This window comes from Theileria annulata, chromosome 4 (assembly GCF_000003225.4).
Source record: "Theileria annulata chromosome 4, complete sequence, *** SEQUENCING IN PROGRESS ***".
NCBI classification, from domain to species: Eukaryota; Apicomplexa; class Aconoidasida; order Piroplasmida; family Theileriidae; genus Theileria; species Theileria annulata.
Window position 1 is genome coordinate 24667 of NC_011098.1, and position 12449 is coordinate 37115.

The 12449-nt window shown below is 27.9% G+C and overlaps 6 protein-coding genes across 6 annotated transcripts, besides 4 other annotated features; all 6 read right to left on the bottom strand.

The window, feature by feature from the left end:
- Window positions 1-103: 103 nt before the first annotated feature.
- On the bottom strand, window positions 104-2335 carry TA17120 (Theileria-specific sub-telomeric protein, SVSP family, putative; the record flags this gene model as incomplete). Its single annotated transcript, XM_947613.1, has 1 exon — window positions 104-2335. One exon carries the CDS (start codon window positions 2333-2335, stop codon window positions 104-106), a length of 2232 nt encoding a protein of 743 aa, XP_952706.1.
- Window positions 2273-2335: a sequence feature (Signal peptide predicted for TA17120 by SignalP 2.0 HMM (Signal peptide probability 0.673, signal anchor probability 0.036) with cleavage site probability 0.639 between residues 21 and 22).
- Window positions 2336-2934: 599 nt separating this feature from the next.
- TA17125 (Theileria-specific sub-telomeric protein, SVSP family, putative) lies at window positions 2935-3987 on the bottom strand (the record flags this gene model as incomplete). Its single annotated transcript, XM_947614.1, has 1 exon — window positions 2935-3987. The coding sequence occupies one exon, from the start codon at window positions 3985-3987 to the stop codon at window positions 2935-2937; it is 1053 nt and encodes a 350-aa protein (XP_952707.1).
- Window positions 3928-3987: a sequence feature (Signal peptide predicted for TA17125 by SignalP 2.0 HMM (Signal peptide probability 0.779, signal anchor probability 0.000) with cleavage site probability 0.719 between residues 20 and 21).
- Window positions 3988-4249: 262 nt separating this feature from the next.
- TA17130 (Theileria-specific sub-telomeric protein, SVSP family, putative) lies at window positions 4250-5779 on the bottom strand (the record flags this gene model as incomplete). Its single annotated transcript, XM_947615.1, has 1 exon — window positions 4250-5779. The coding sequence occupies one exon, from the start codon at window positions 5777-5779 to the stop codon at window positions 4250-4252; it is 1530 nt and encodes a 509-aa protein (XP_952708.1).
- Window positions 5717-5779: a sequence feature (Signal peptide predicted for TA17130 by SignalP 2.0 HMM (Signal peptide probability 0.880, signal anchor probability 0.016) with cleavage site probability 0.813 between residues 21 and 22).
- A 362-nt stretch (window positions 5780-6141) lies between these two features.
- Window positions 6142-7302, bottom strand: TA17135 (Theileria-specific sub-telomeric protein, SVSP family, putative; the record flags this gene model as incomplete). Its single annotated transcript, XM_947616.1, has 1 exon — window positions 6142-7302. One exon carries the CDS (start codon window positions 7300-7302, stop codon window positions 6142-6144), a length of 1161 nt encoding a protein of 386 aa, XP_952709.1.
- Window positions 7303-7690: 388 nt separating this feature from the next.
- On the bottom strand, window positions 7691-8761 carry TA17140 (Theileria-specific sub-telomeric protein, SVSP family, putative; the record flags this gene model as incomplete). The annotated part of the gene is made up of 1 exon (XM_947617.1): window positions 7691-8761. One exon carries the CDS (start codon window positions 8759-8761, stop codon window positions 7691-7693), a length of 1071 nt encoding a protein of 356 aa, XP_952710.1.
- Window positions 8762-9556: 795 nt separating this feature from the next.
- On the bottom strand, window positions 9557-11374 carry TA17145 (uncharacterized protein; the record flags this gene model as incomplete). Its single annotated transcript, XM_947618.1, has 1 exon — window positions 9557-11374. One exon carries the CDS (start codon window positions 11372-11374, stop codon window positions 9557-9559), a length of 1818 nt encoding a protein of 605 aa, XP_952711.1.
- Window positions 9566-9634: a sequence feature (1 probable transmembrane helix predicted for TA17145 by TMHMM2.0 at aa 581-603).
- Window positions 11375-12449: the final 1075 nt, after the last annotated feature.

Consider the following 12449-nt stretch of genomic DNA (forward strand, 5'->3'; position numbering starts at 1 on the left):
TCAAATGGCAAGATACTTATGGTCTTTATATTACTTATAGTAATTATATTATTTCATGTATATTATATTATATTGATTAAATCGGTTTGGTTTAATAATCTATTTATGCTCCAGAAATTTTTTTAGTATATAATAGTTTAAAAGTTCCATTTTTTCTGACATATGTCCTAACATAAGTTGGGAAATAAATTAAAAAACCAAACCGATTGGTATAAGAAAATGCTAATGGAAAATCATCTATGTTGGTTTTAGTCCAGATTACTTCCCCTCTTAAAGTTATCAATTTACAACCCAAACCGGTTATAAATGTGTATTTAATGGAAGCCCTGGGGCTCATTTCAATATAATAATATTCTTTCGTTAATTCAACATAGTTTCCATGTGAATCTTGACTATACATTTTTATGTAGCTGGGAATCCTTCGCCCAATTTGTTTCCATATACCATTAACTCTTTTAATTAACACGAATCCGCCTTTACGACTAATTACAAATGCATTTTCTGTTCGATTATAAGTTAAAATTTTAGTATAAGGGAAATCAGATTTATGTTCAAATATAACCTCTTCGTCACATAGAATTTGTTCAAGGTTTGCTATTATTTCATATTTTATTTTGTTGAATCCTGTATGTTTTAGCTTGTAGTCTTTTTTTTCTGTCATTCGAACCAAGTTTCCATACTGATCCTTCTTTAAGAATTTGACTTCTTTACATTTTTTTATGTCTTCAACTTCATGTTTTTCATCTTTTTCTTCCCCATCCTCTCCATCTCCTGATTCATCCTCACCTTCTCCTTCTTCAGGTTTATCTGGAGGTTGATCTCCATCTCCAGGTCCACTTGGTGTTTCTGGAGGTTCTTCATCTTCATCTGATCCAATTTCTACTGGAATAGTTTCAGGCTGTAACTGTTCTGGTTCTGAAGTTAATTGAGTATGTTGAGTTGGTTCTTTAGTAGGTTCTTTAGTAGGTTCTTCTTGAGTTGGTTGATGGCTTGATGATTCAGTAGTAGGTTCTTTAGTAGTTTCAGTAGGCTGTATAGTTTCTGTAGGTTGAGTGGGCTCTGTAGATTCTTCAGATTGATCTGAGCTGGATTGAGTTGTTGGTTCTCTAGGTTCAAGAAAATTTTCCAGAAGTCCCGGTTTGTAAAGTATATGAGAAGGAAATCTAAGTGTACCAGGAGCTGGACCTAAGATACCAGGTCCAGGATTTGAAGGATGCCTTAATGGTACAGTAGGTCTAGGATGTAGTAAAACCGGTCGAGATAACCTGGGATATCCAGGTATAACAGAATTATATGATACGTGACCCCTTAAAAAACTAGATTTTGGAGCTTGTGGTACAAATTTAGCCTTTTTACTCTTTTTATGTGATTTACTTGATTCATAAACCATAGTTTGAGTTGTAGGTGTAGATGGTTGTTTAGTTTTAGTAGGCTCTTCAGTAGGTTCAGGTTCAGTAGGAGGAGTAGGTTTAGTTAATTCATCACTTTTATCAGTAATTTTACTTTCTTCAGTCTGTAACTTTTCAGGATAAGTAACAGCTTCATTTTCTTCTTTTTGTGGTGGAGGATAATGGTGTTGTACAGGTTGTATTGGTTGCTGTGGTGGTTGATATCCTGGATATTGATGTGGTTGATAAGATGGTTGATATGGTTGCTCATAATGTACAGGTTGAGGTTGAAATCCTTGAGGAGGTTGTTGAGGTTGAGGTTGATAAAGTACAGGCTGATATTGTGCTATTGGGTGTGTTGGTAACTGAGGTGGTACATATAGTTGATACTGTGGAGGTTGAGTAGGTTGATAATGATGATATTGTTCCAGTACAGTTTGGTAAGGTTGTTGTATAGGTACATAAGGATGTGGAAATTCTTGAGATTGAGGTGGAAGTGGGTAAAGTACTGGTTTGTATTGCACTGTTTGTTGATAAAATTGAGATTGAGGAACATAATCTAGAGGTTGTTCTGGCAAAGTCTGAGATATTCCATATTGTAAAGGTTGATAATGTTCTACTGGTGCAGGAATAGGATAATGATAAAGTTGATATGGGTTATAATACTCAATATATTGTTCTGGCAGAGGTTGATGTATTGGTTGAAATGGTTGTGGTAGAGGTTCTGTCAATGTTTGAATATTTGCTTCTTCACTAGTTTCATTCAGAGTAGTTTTATTTAGTCTTTCAGTAGTTTCAGTTACCTCAAAATTTTCATCATCGCTGTCACTATATGGTACTAGATTCAAACGATTGTCAATTGGCTTATCTATAGATTTATCTGAAGATCTTACATAACCAATTAGTATAAAGAAAAATAAATGTGTGTATGTTATACATATATTCATTATATTAATTATGTATTCTTCATGGGGGATCTGAAAATATAGTAATTCAAACATTTCATTAATACATTTATATATAAATACACGTCTATTAATTAGGGCAGAAAATCATATAAAATTTAGAAAACTTCTTGACAATTTAATAATAACTTTTCTCATTTATTTATATAATGTTTCTATGACAATTCATGAAAACAATTGTATTAAATTAATAACAATTGAATGTGTAAAATAATATAACATTGAAATTAGTAGTAACATACATTGATAATGATCAGTAGTGATCGCGTTTTAAAATTCAATCTTTTTATTCTTTAATATTGATTTTGATAAAAGATATATCATTTTATGTAATTATTTTTAATTCTATACCTATTTCATTATATTAAATATCTTTAAAGTTTATTTTCAAATACATAAAATATTTTATTATATATAATAGTAAACTTTCTATTATATTTAATAAACATTATGTATATTGAAGTAATAGATTAAATTAAACATTTATACTTTATTTTCAGAAGTCTATTCAAAGGAAAAATTAGAAAATGTTAGAAACATTAATAAATGAGAATAATCAAATATAAGATTTTTCTATGAAATTATTTTGATTTTCTATATATAATTTTATGAGTCCATTTGTCTTCATCATATTTAGTTTCGATGATTATTTGAGGTAAATAAAGTCTTATTACATTTTCGTTAACTGAATGGGTTACTACTCTTATAAAGGGTGTATTAGGTTCTCTTTCCCAGATAATTTCATCATCATATTTAATAGCACTTAGATATACATTTCCTTCAATTCTGAACTTGAATACATCAGGTCCAACAAGTTCAACAGTGTATTTATTATCTTGTACCTTTACTAAATTTCCCATATAATTTTTTATGTAAAATTTAAGATTAGTTGGAATGTAAAATATTTTTATTTTCCATTTCACTCCGTTATAAATCATTGATAAAATTTTATCTTTAAAAGTAAGGTTATAAATTTGAGGACGTTTTTTGAATATTAGTATTATCGGATGTTTAAATTCATACTTATGCTCCCACACGATTGTCTCATTGTGATAAATTTTATTACATTTGCAGTTTAGTCTTACCATCGTTAAAGTTGAATTATTCATAACTAGCAATATATCTTTTTCAGTCACTGGAACTATGTTTTTCTGTTGGTCGTATTTCAGAATACTAATAAATGGCAATTCCGGAATTATTGGTACATCCTTTTGTCCTTCGTTACCACTTAATGGTTGAGTTACAGGAGGAATATGTATGGAAGGTTTTTGTATTACTTGATCTTTTGGTTCATAATTCTCAAAACTTTGAGGTGGTGTTGGTTTATACCCAGGATAATATTGTGTGGGTTGTTCAGGTTGAAGATTAACATATTCACCTGGTTGTGTATATCCTTGTCCAGTAATATGTCCAAGTCCATGTTCAATAATATTATCAGAAACTACTGTATCACCAGGTGTTTCATCATCTTCAGTGACTAATGATTCTAATTCTCTTACTATTACATCAAAATTATTATCTTCATCTTCATCTCCATCATCACCTTCAGACGGCTGATAAGGATATTTATCTCCACAATGAACAAATTTAACTATTATTATTATTATACATGTGTATATTACACATAAATTCATTCTATTATTAAAAAAAGATCAATTCATGGGGGATCTAAAAATTAAAAAATATAAATATTAAGAATAAATTTAAAGGTAATTCATAGATTAATAATGTATTTTTCATATAAAATATAATGATTATTTTTTAAAATACATTGTTATCAAAATACATCATCAAAACTATTTGATTCATCAGAAATTTCTCATGAATAATAAATTAGAATCCTTCTAGCAGATTATTAAATAATTACATCATAATCCTTAAATTTCATATATAAAACTATTTTCTATCCTTTTTAACAAGATCATATGTCCATTTGTTATTAACATACTTAGATTCATAGATTCTCTTTGGAAAATAAAATCTTATAATGTTCATTGGTACAGAGAGAGTTAGCGTTTTAACGTAAGGTTTGAAAATGTTTCTTTCCCATATAACATCGTTATCAAACATAATCTTGGTACAAAATGAGCTCTCAAAAATTATATATCTGAATACATTACATTCAAGAAGATGAACGTCATAGTGTTCAGTTGTTAGCTTTACTTCATTTCCATCTTTGTCTTCACTATAGAACCTGAGATTATTTGGTATCATATATTTTTTCATCCTCCACTTCCGATCATTTTGTCGGAATGTTAAAATCCTATCTACAAGAATAATATTATACATCTTTGTTTGTTTTTTGTAAACCAATCCAATTGGGAAATCCAAACCAGATATATGTTTCCAGACATAATCGCCTTTATCCAAAACTAATACGCATTTTTCTAGAAGTTTAACCCTTGTAAAAAGATTTGTATCAACCGTTACAACTATATCTGATGAAGTCATTAAAATTAAGTTGTTATCATGATCTAATTTGTAAATTGCGGTAAATGGTAGTTCAGGAACTATTGGTTCTCTCATATATTCTATGGTTTTATGTTCTTTTTCTTTTCCAGTTTCTGTTTCTTTGCGTAAATCAGCTCGTTCAGGATCTGGTCGTTCCGATTCAGTTTGTTGAACAGGTTCAATATCATCCTGAATAGTTATAGACTGTTGTTCAGTTGGTATAGTAGGTCTAGAAAGATCATAATAGTAACCTGATTGACCCTGAACCAAATGTGTTGGGTGTTCATAGCTAAAAGTAGGACTAGATAAAATATAACCTGGTGTTATATCATCTTGATGTTGATAATGAATAGGAGATGGTTGTATATGTTGTATTGGCAGAACTGGTTGTGGGATTGGTTGATCCATAGGATAAGTCGTATATCTCAAAGATTCTCGATATGTTGATTGAGGCGGACCAAATCCATAATAAATATATCCGGGATAATCAGGTCCATATCCATATACTCTTTCATTTACTCCAATAGCATATTCAGAATCAGTTGTAGATTCTGTACCAGTAGTTTCATAACTTGTACTAGTTGTATAATTTTGTTGATATGTTTCATAAGGACTGAATAATACAGGTTGGGGTTGTATATATGGTACCATAGAAGGACTATAACCAACTTGACCAAATGTTGATCCTGTGGGATAATCAGAATGACTTACAGAAGGTGATTCAGGTTCTGGTTGTTCAGTTTCTCCTAATTGATCCGGTTTTAACATTTTTTTAATCCCGTTTACTAATGTGTTAGAATCTTCATCATCTTCAATCAAATCTTCTAATTCCTTTACTATAACATCAAAATTATCATCTTCATCTTCATCTTCTTCATTGGGTCTTGATTTTAAATTATTATATTTATCAGCACAGTGTCCAAATTGTATGACAATGAATATTAATACACATTTTACTTTGACATATATTTTCATTATTTTCAACAATTTTACCATCGACCCGTGGCGGATCTATAACTTTATTTTTCACTTTATTTAATATATATATTTGCCTACAAATTGACTATTATATTAATAATGATTTTGGTAAAAGATATATCATTTTATGTAAAATATATTAATTATTTTTAATTCTATATCTATCGTGTTAAATTAAATATGTTAAAGTTTATTTTGAATAATAATATATGATTTTATATTCTGAGATTAAATTATAATATATTATTTATTTTGAGATTAGTTAAAGTTGTTTGTGAAAATTAATAGTTCACAAATGATTAGAATCATCTTTAATAAACTATTAATTGATGTTATTTTAATTTTAAAACTCTTATTTATTAGTTATCTTTTTTCATAATATATTTTATCCACTGATTGTTGATTAATTTATAATTCACAATTAAGGTAGGAAAATACATTCTTATGAAATTTTTACTGAAACAAGTTAGTGATTTTACATAATTATATTGACCAGTTTTTGTTAATAGTGAGGTTTCTCCAATAGTAACCATTCTACATTTTACTCCATGGTTTAGTATGTAATGGAAACCACCGTATTCAGTAAGCTGGACTGTGTATTTGTCTCGACTTATCACACAAAATATCCCATTATCGTCTGTATCATAAAGTTTAAAAAACTTTGGAATATAGAAAAATTTTGGTACCCATTGATTGGAGGTCATTGTATACCTAATTATTTCGACATCAAAAATGAAAATAAAAGTCTTTTTAAACCTTTTATAAATTACATTTTTTGGATATTGAGAATCTGCTTCATGAATCCAAACAGTCATGTTGTTGCACACAATTAGTTCAAGTGGTCTTAAAAATGAATATTTTACTGAACATTTATCAAATCCTGATATACTATAGTCTGTAGTATTCATTATAATATAGTTACCCATATGATCTAGTCTATAAAATGTCATTGGAAGGTAAGTTGAATATTCGTCTTGGCATGAAACTCCGTAATTTAAACTCTGACTACCAAAAACTTCATCCTCATCCTCATAATCTCCACCTCCAGCACCTTCTTCAGTTTTATATGGTGGTTGATCTCCAGATCCAGATCCAGGAGGTTCTGTAGATATGTCTTGTGTTTGAGGTGGAAATTGAAAATCATCAGTTGGATAACATCCAAATAGATTCTGACTTGATTGTTCTTTAGATTTTTCTATTTCTGTAGGTGGTAGACTAGGTGTTTGAATAGTTGATACCATGACAGGTCCACCTATAGGTCCATAATCTATTTTATGAGTATCTTGATACAGATCAGTTGTATGAATTGGTATTGGATCACCAATTGCTCCATAATTTGTTTGGTTTATACTTGGATAATAAACCATGTCTTGACCAAATTCCTCATCAAATTCAGTAACATCAAAATTGTCATCTTCATCACTATCATTTCCATTAGATCCATATATGTTACTTGGTTTATCAGAACATCCAGAATAACCAATTAATATTATTATATATGTATATATTACACATTTCATAATTGTTTAAAATTAAGTTTAAAATTTATTAAGTTAAATTCCCACTAAAAGAAAATAAAATTATAAAAAATCCAATATAATAATAATATATTAAAAATTAAAACTAAAAACATTAATATTTTAGAGAAAATTAATTAATAAATTATTAAATATTATATATTTGTTTTTAATTAATCAAATTGAAATTATAACTGAACACATTAAAAACGAAAAGATCATTTAAAAAATCTATAACTTTTAATAATCTTTTAGCTTGAAAAATTATTTACAAAAGGTGTTTAATAAAGTTTGGTTAACAGCACAACACACAAAATTAACATGTTTAAATTTGTGTTAAAAAATCATTAATGAATTATTATTGAGTAATTATTAATGTTTTGTTCGAAAATTAAAATTGGGGAACAGTTAGTTTTGATAATCTTGGTAGTGTTATAGGGAACCATTCGTTATTAATTCTTATAACTTTAACGATATGATTACGGAAAAAAATTATAAATAGATTATCGTTTACATAACTAAATGTTCTGACATATGGAGCACTGGGGTCTCTCCCCCAAACTATACAATTTTGATATTCAACTATTCTACACTTTATTCCTTGTTTAAGTATGTATCTAAAGGAACCCAACCCAGTTGGTTGCACGATATATTGATTGTGATTTATTGGATAAACTCTTCCTTGTTTGTCTATATCATACATTCTAATTCCTTTGGGTGGTCTCAAAATTCTTAAATTCCAATGATCCCCCACTCTTTTGTAAACAAACGACAGATATTTGAAGATCAGAATGAATATATCCTTTTTATCTTTATACATTAGTTGTAGAGGATAACCTTTATTCTGTTCGTGTACCCATACCACCTCTTTCTTTGATACCAACATTTCAAGAGGAGAATTTAACTCGAATTTAATACCATATTGGTCATATCCTTTTATAGCATAATCTGTTATATTCATAGGAATTAAACTACCATCTGGGCCTCTCTTTAGTAGGACAATTTCTAATATATTATTAACGTTTGTTGTCTGTTCTTCAGGTTTTGTTTGCCAATCAACTTCTATAGCCTGTGTTAGTGGTTGGTTATCTTGTTTAGATTCTTTACAAGTATCTTCAACAGAATCATCTTCTTCAATCAAATCTTCTAATTCCCTTACTATAACATCGAAATTCTCATCTCCATCACTATCATCTCCATTAGATCCTCTAAGCTCTTCTCCAACTCCTCCAACAGCTCCTTGTTCATCTTCAGGTTGTTCGGTATAACTTGGTTGATCTGGTTGGTTTGGTGGTTGAGTAGTTTGTTCATAAGGTCCTGTTATTTGTAAATTTTCAAGTTGTGCTGTATCTATATTAAAACCTTCTTCGTCAATATTTTTAACTTCAGATTCATTAGGTTGTATAGCTTGTTTATCAGTGAATTTATCTGAGCACCTTACGAGTTGAAATATCATAAGCATTAGTATAAATTTAAATTTAAGACGCATTTGCATTATTTGTATGAATTATTAAATTGTATTAACATAGAAATGAACAATTTATGAAAACTAATTTAAAAATAATATTTATCAATATTCTTTAAGGCATTAATGGTAATTTTTAAAATAATTAAAAATTAAAATCATTATTATTATTAATAATTATATTATTTACTATATGAATATTTGTAGATCTACAGATCTACAAATTTCCATAAAGTAAATAGTACCACTTATTATTATAAGAGAGAATATCTAAATATAGAATTACCAAATTAATTTAATTCATTATATTTAAAGGATCTACACTAAAATTTTGTAATTTATTAATTTTTTCGAAAAAAGGTCCAAAATTTCTAAATTTCACATTTTCTCAAAGAATTATTAAACTTAATTATGCTAAGATATTTATTTTGGATAGAATATTTATTTATAACAATTAATTATTGATTTAAATTTGAAACTCTTTGTTGATTTAAAAAAATTTTCCCACTGAACTTCAACATTGGATCTAATTCATTTTTTACATTATTTAAAAATATCTTTTTACCAATTCAAATTAAAATTTCTAGTTTAGTTTATAATACCTTTGGTTATATATTTTATTAAATATTTAAAGAATTGAAAATGAAATTCACATAGTTATATTTATGGCTGTTATAAAATTTGAAAATTTATTTATATTTTCATAATCTAAAATTATGTATATATATTAATGGGAAATAATATTATTATTTTAAATATCAACTATGTTGAAATTAAAATTTAAATAATAAATCACTTCATAATGCATTTTATAGCCAATGCTACCAATGTAATTCCGACGATGGCTAGTACAATCAATATAATTGCTGTAGTTTTGTTAAATCTAATTGATTTAGATTGATAATCTCCCCTTAATTTAGAAGGTTTAGTCTCTTCAGGGGTTCCGCTTGGAACTTGCGATTCATCTGGGAATGTAAATATATTTTTCCATTCCTTGTTAATATACATATAAGCATTAAAGAACGCTTGTGATTCAACAATGAGCATCTTCATATCCCAATTTACATAGATATTAGTTGGATAATTTGAGCCCATTTTTTGGGGATTATGTTTCCAAACGGTTTTATTTTTAAAACTAAATTCAACACACTTTACTTTATTGAATCTACATGCAAAAGCATATCCAAGTGGATAATTAACTGTTTCATAGTCGGTCTTGGCAAGTTCCGAATTATTTTCTCCAATGAATTTGAAATCACTAATTAATGATCCATATAAAGTATCAGTTGAAATTAAATACAATCCACTTCCATCGTATTGATAAATCATATAAAACTTGCTAAAGTCAACAATGATCATTTTGGTGAAGGAATTAAAAAATACCTTCTTTGGATATTTGTTTTCAGAATCATTTGATTGGAATGACCAGACAGGCCTATTATCATACTTAATCTCAGTACATTTAACATTAGGTTTGAATATAAATTCAGTACCGAAACCAAATGATTTTTCATCAAATTGAACTGGGTCATTATATCCAGGTTCTTCCATGTCATTCTCAGTTACAAATGTGAGTTTTGAATTGGAAAATCCATCAAGTGAATACTTTAAAATGGGTACACATCCTTCACTAGTACATTTGTATGAATATATTGAATTTTCAAACTCGGCAAAAATAAGTTTTAAATCTTCATGAAAACACAAGGTCCTAGGGTAACCATTTGAACTGTCTCCAAAATAGTTCCACAATGTTTGAGATCCGAATTTGAATTCAGTACAGTTGTATTGACTTTCAAATACGTATTCTGATACTAAATCATACTTTCTCAATAAATATTTGCTCAAATCGCCCTCTTGAGTTGAACCATTTTGGTCATTAATTACAACTGTAATTCCATCTGTTGGTTGATAAATATTGTTTTCAGATAAAAGATTGCATTTATCACTTCTACAACTGTAGAGTAAATAGAAATTTTCAAACTGAATCAAAGCAGTCTTCTTAACAATGTCATAATTAACTCTTGTGGGATACTTGATATCAGATTTATTTTCTGGTTTCCAAAAAACTTTTCCACCAAACCTAATAGACTGGATTTTAATTTCGGATCCTCTGAAGTTATAATCAACTGAGACTGTACCCAAGGAAAGGTAATCGTTAGGATTACCTTCTTTTGTAACAATTTCAACAGAATCTTGAGGCAAATTTTCAAAGATTTCATTCAAATTTTTGGTCTCTCTTTCCCATTGATCATTAATGTATTTGTAAATATTAAGGTACCCATCGAACTGCATCACAATTTCGTTTATATCCATATGCATACAGATAGCTCTAGGTTTGGTTTCAGAGTCTTCAGGCTCCCAAAGTACATAGTCATGATATTTCACTTCCTTACATACAGCTTCTGTTCTAAAACTGAAATAAAGTGAGGAATCTAATACTTCGATAACATATTTTGTTCTATCATTAGTTCTACTTTCTGAACCATCTTCGGTTATAATTTTGAGTAATGAGCTTGAGAGTCCTAACTGGTATTTGCTGGAATAAACGACCTTCCTAAAACCATGCAAAATTACCAATATATAGATCAATTTAAAAAGCTCAATTCTCATATTTTCTGAATAAATACATTAAAATAAATATAGATATATTTCTAACTTATTTTTTACATGTATTTATTATTTGCATGGGCGTTTAATTTCGGAATTTTCATGAAAATAAGGATTTTCCATGACTACATCCAAGATGTGTATAGGATTCTAGTTGCATTTTGTATTTTTAAATAAGAAAGGACTATATAACATGGTGCATGTCCTATAATTCTCTTCATATTTTTACACATTCACAATAGGTGGATAACTTCTTTGTAAATTTAGCCGTATATATTGATATTTTAAACTTGTAACTAATGAGATAAATTTTTTATTAAACTCTAGGTTACATATATAGGCATTTTTAGAATCTTCTGGTGATTCTATAGAAGTATCATTTAGTTTAGATAATTTAAATTATTGTCGTTCATTTCATTTTATCATGTTCATTTCATTTAAGATATTATTTAATTTATAATATTAATTATAATAATGTTATTTTAATAATTTTTGGGGGCTTTATTTAGGTAATTTCCAAATATATCATAAATTGATGATTTAGTTTATTATATTACCAAAAAATTGTATAAATTAACAAGAACTTATATTTATAATTTTTCCCATATTAATATATAATAATTTAATTAGGAAGTCAAGGTAAAATGATGTATTTGTTATATTATCGTTTATGACATTTACAGGTGAATCTCCATCACCTATGAAAATATTATTAATTATATTACGAAAATTATTTTAACTATTTATGATCTTGTTAAAATTTTAATTTTGTTTTTTATCCTATCTACTCAATTGGGGTACCTTAGTAATTAATTTTCAACTTATTGTGTATTTTTAATCTTCACATTTAACATTTGTTTTGATGATATGTAACATATATTCAAATTATATATTACGTTAATTTGTGAAGTAGATTGTCCTACTTATTTGGTTCATAATACAATTAGTATATACATCCCATTTTTAAACTAATATAATTTAAAATATAACACCTTATCATCGCATTAAAATTAGAGTACGATTTTAACTTCTGACTTATCAATAGTCTTTTATTTCTCTTCTAATCAACCCTTTGTAA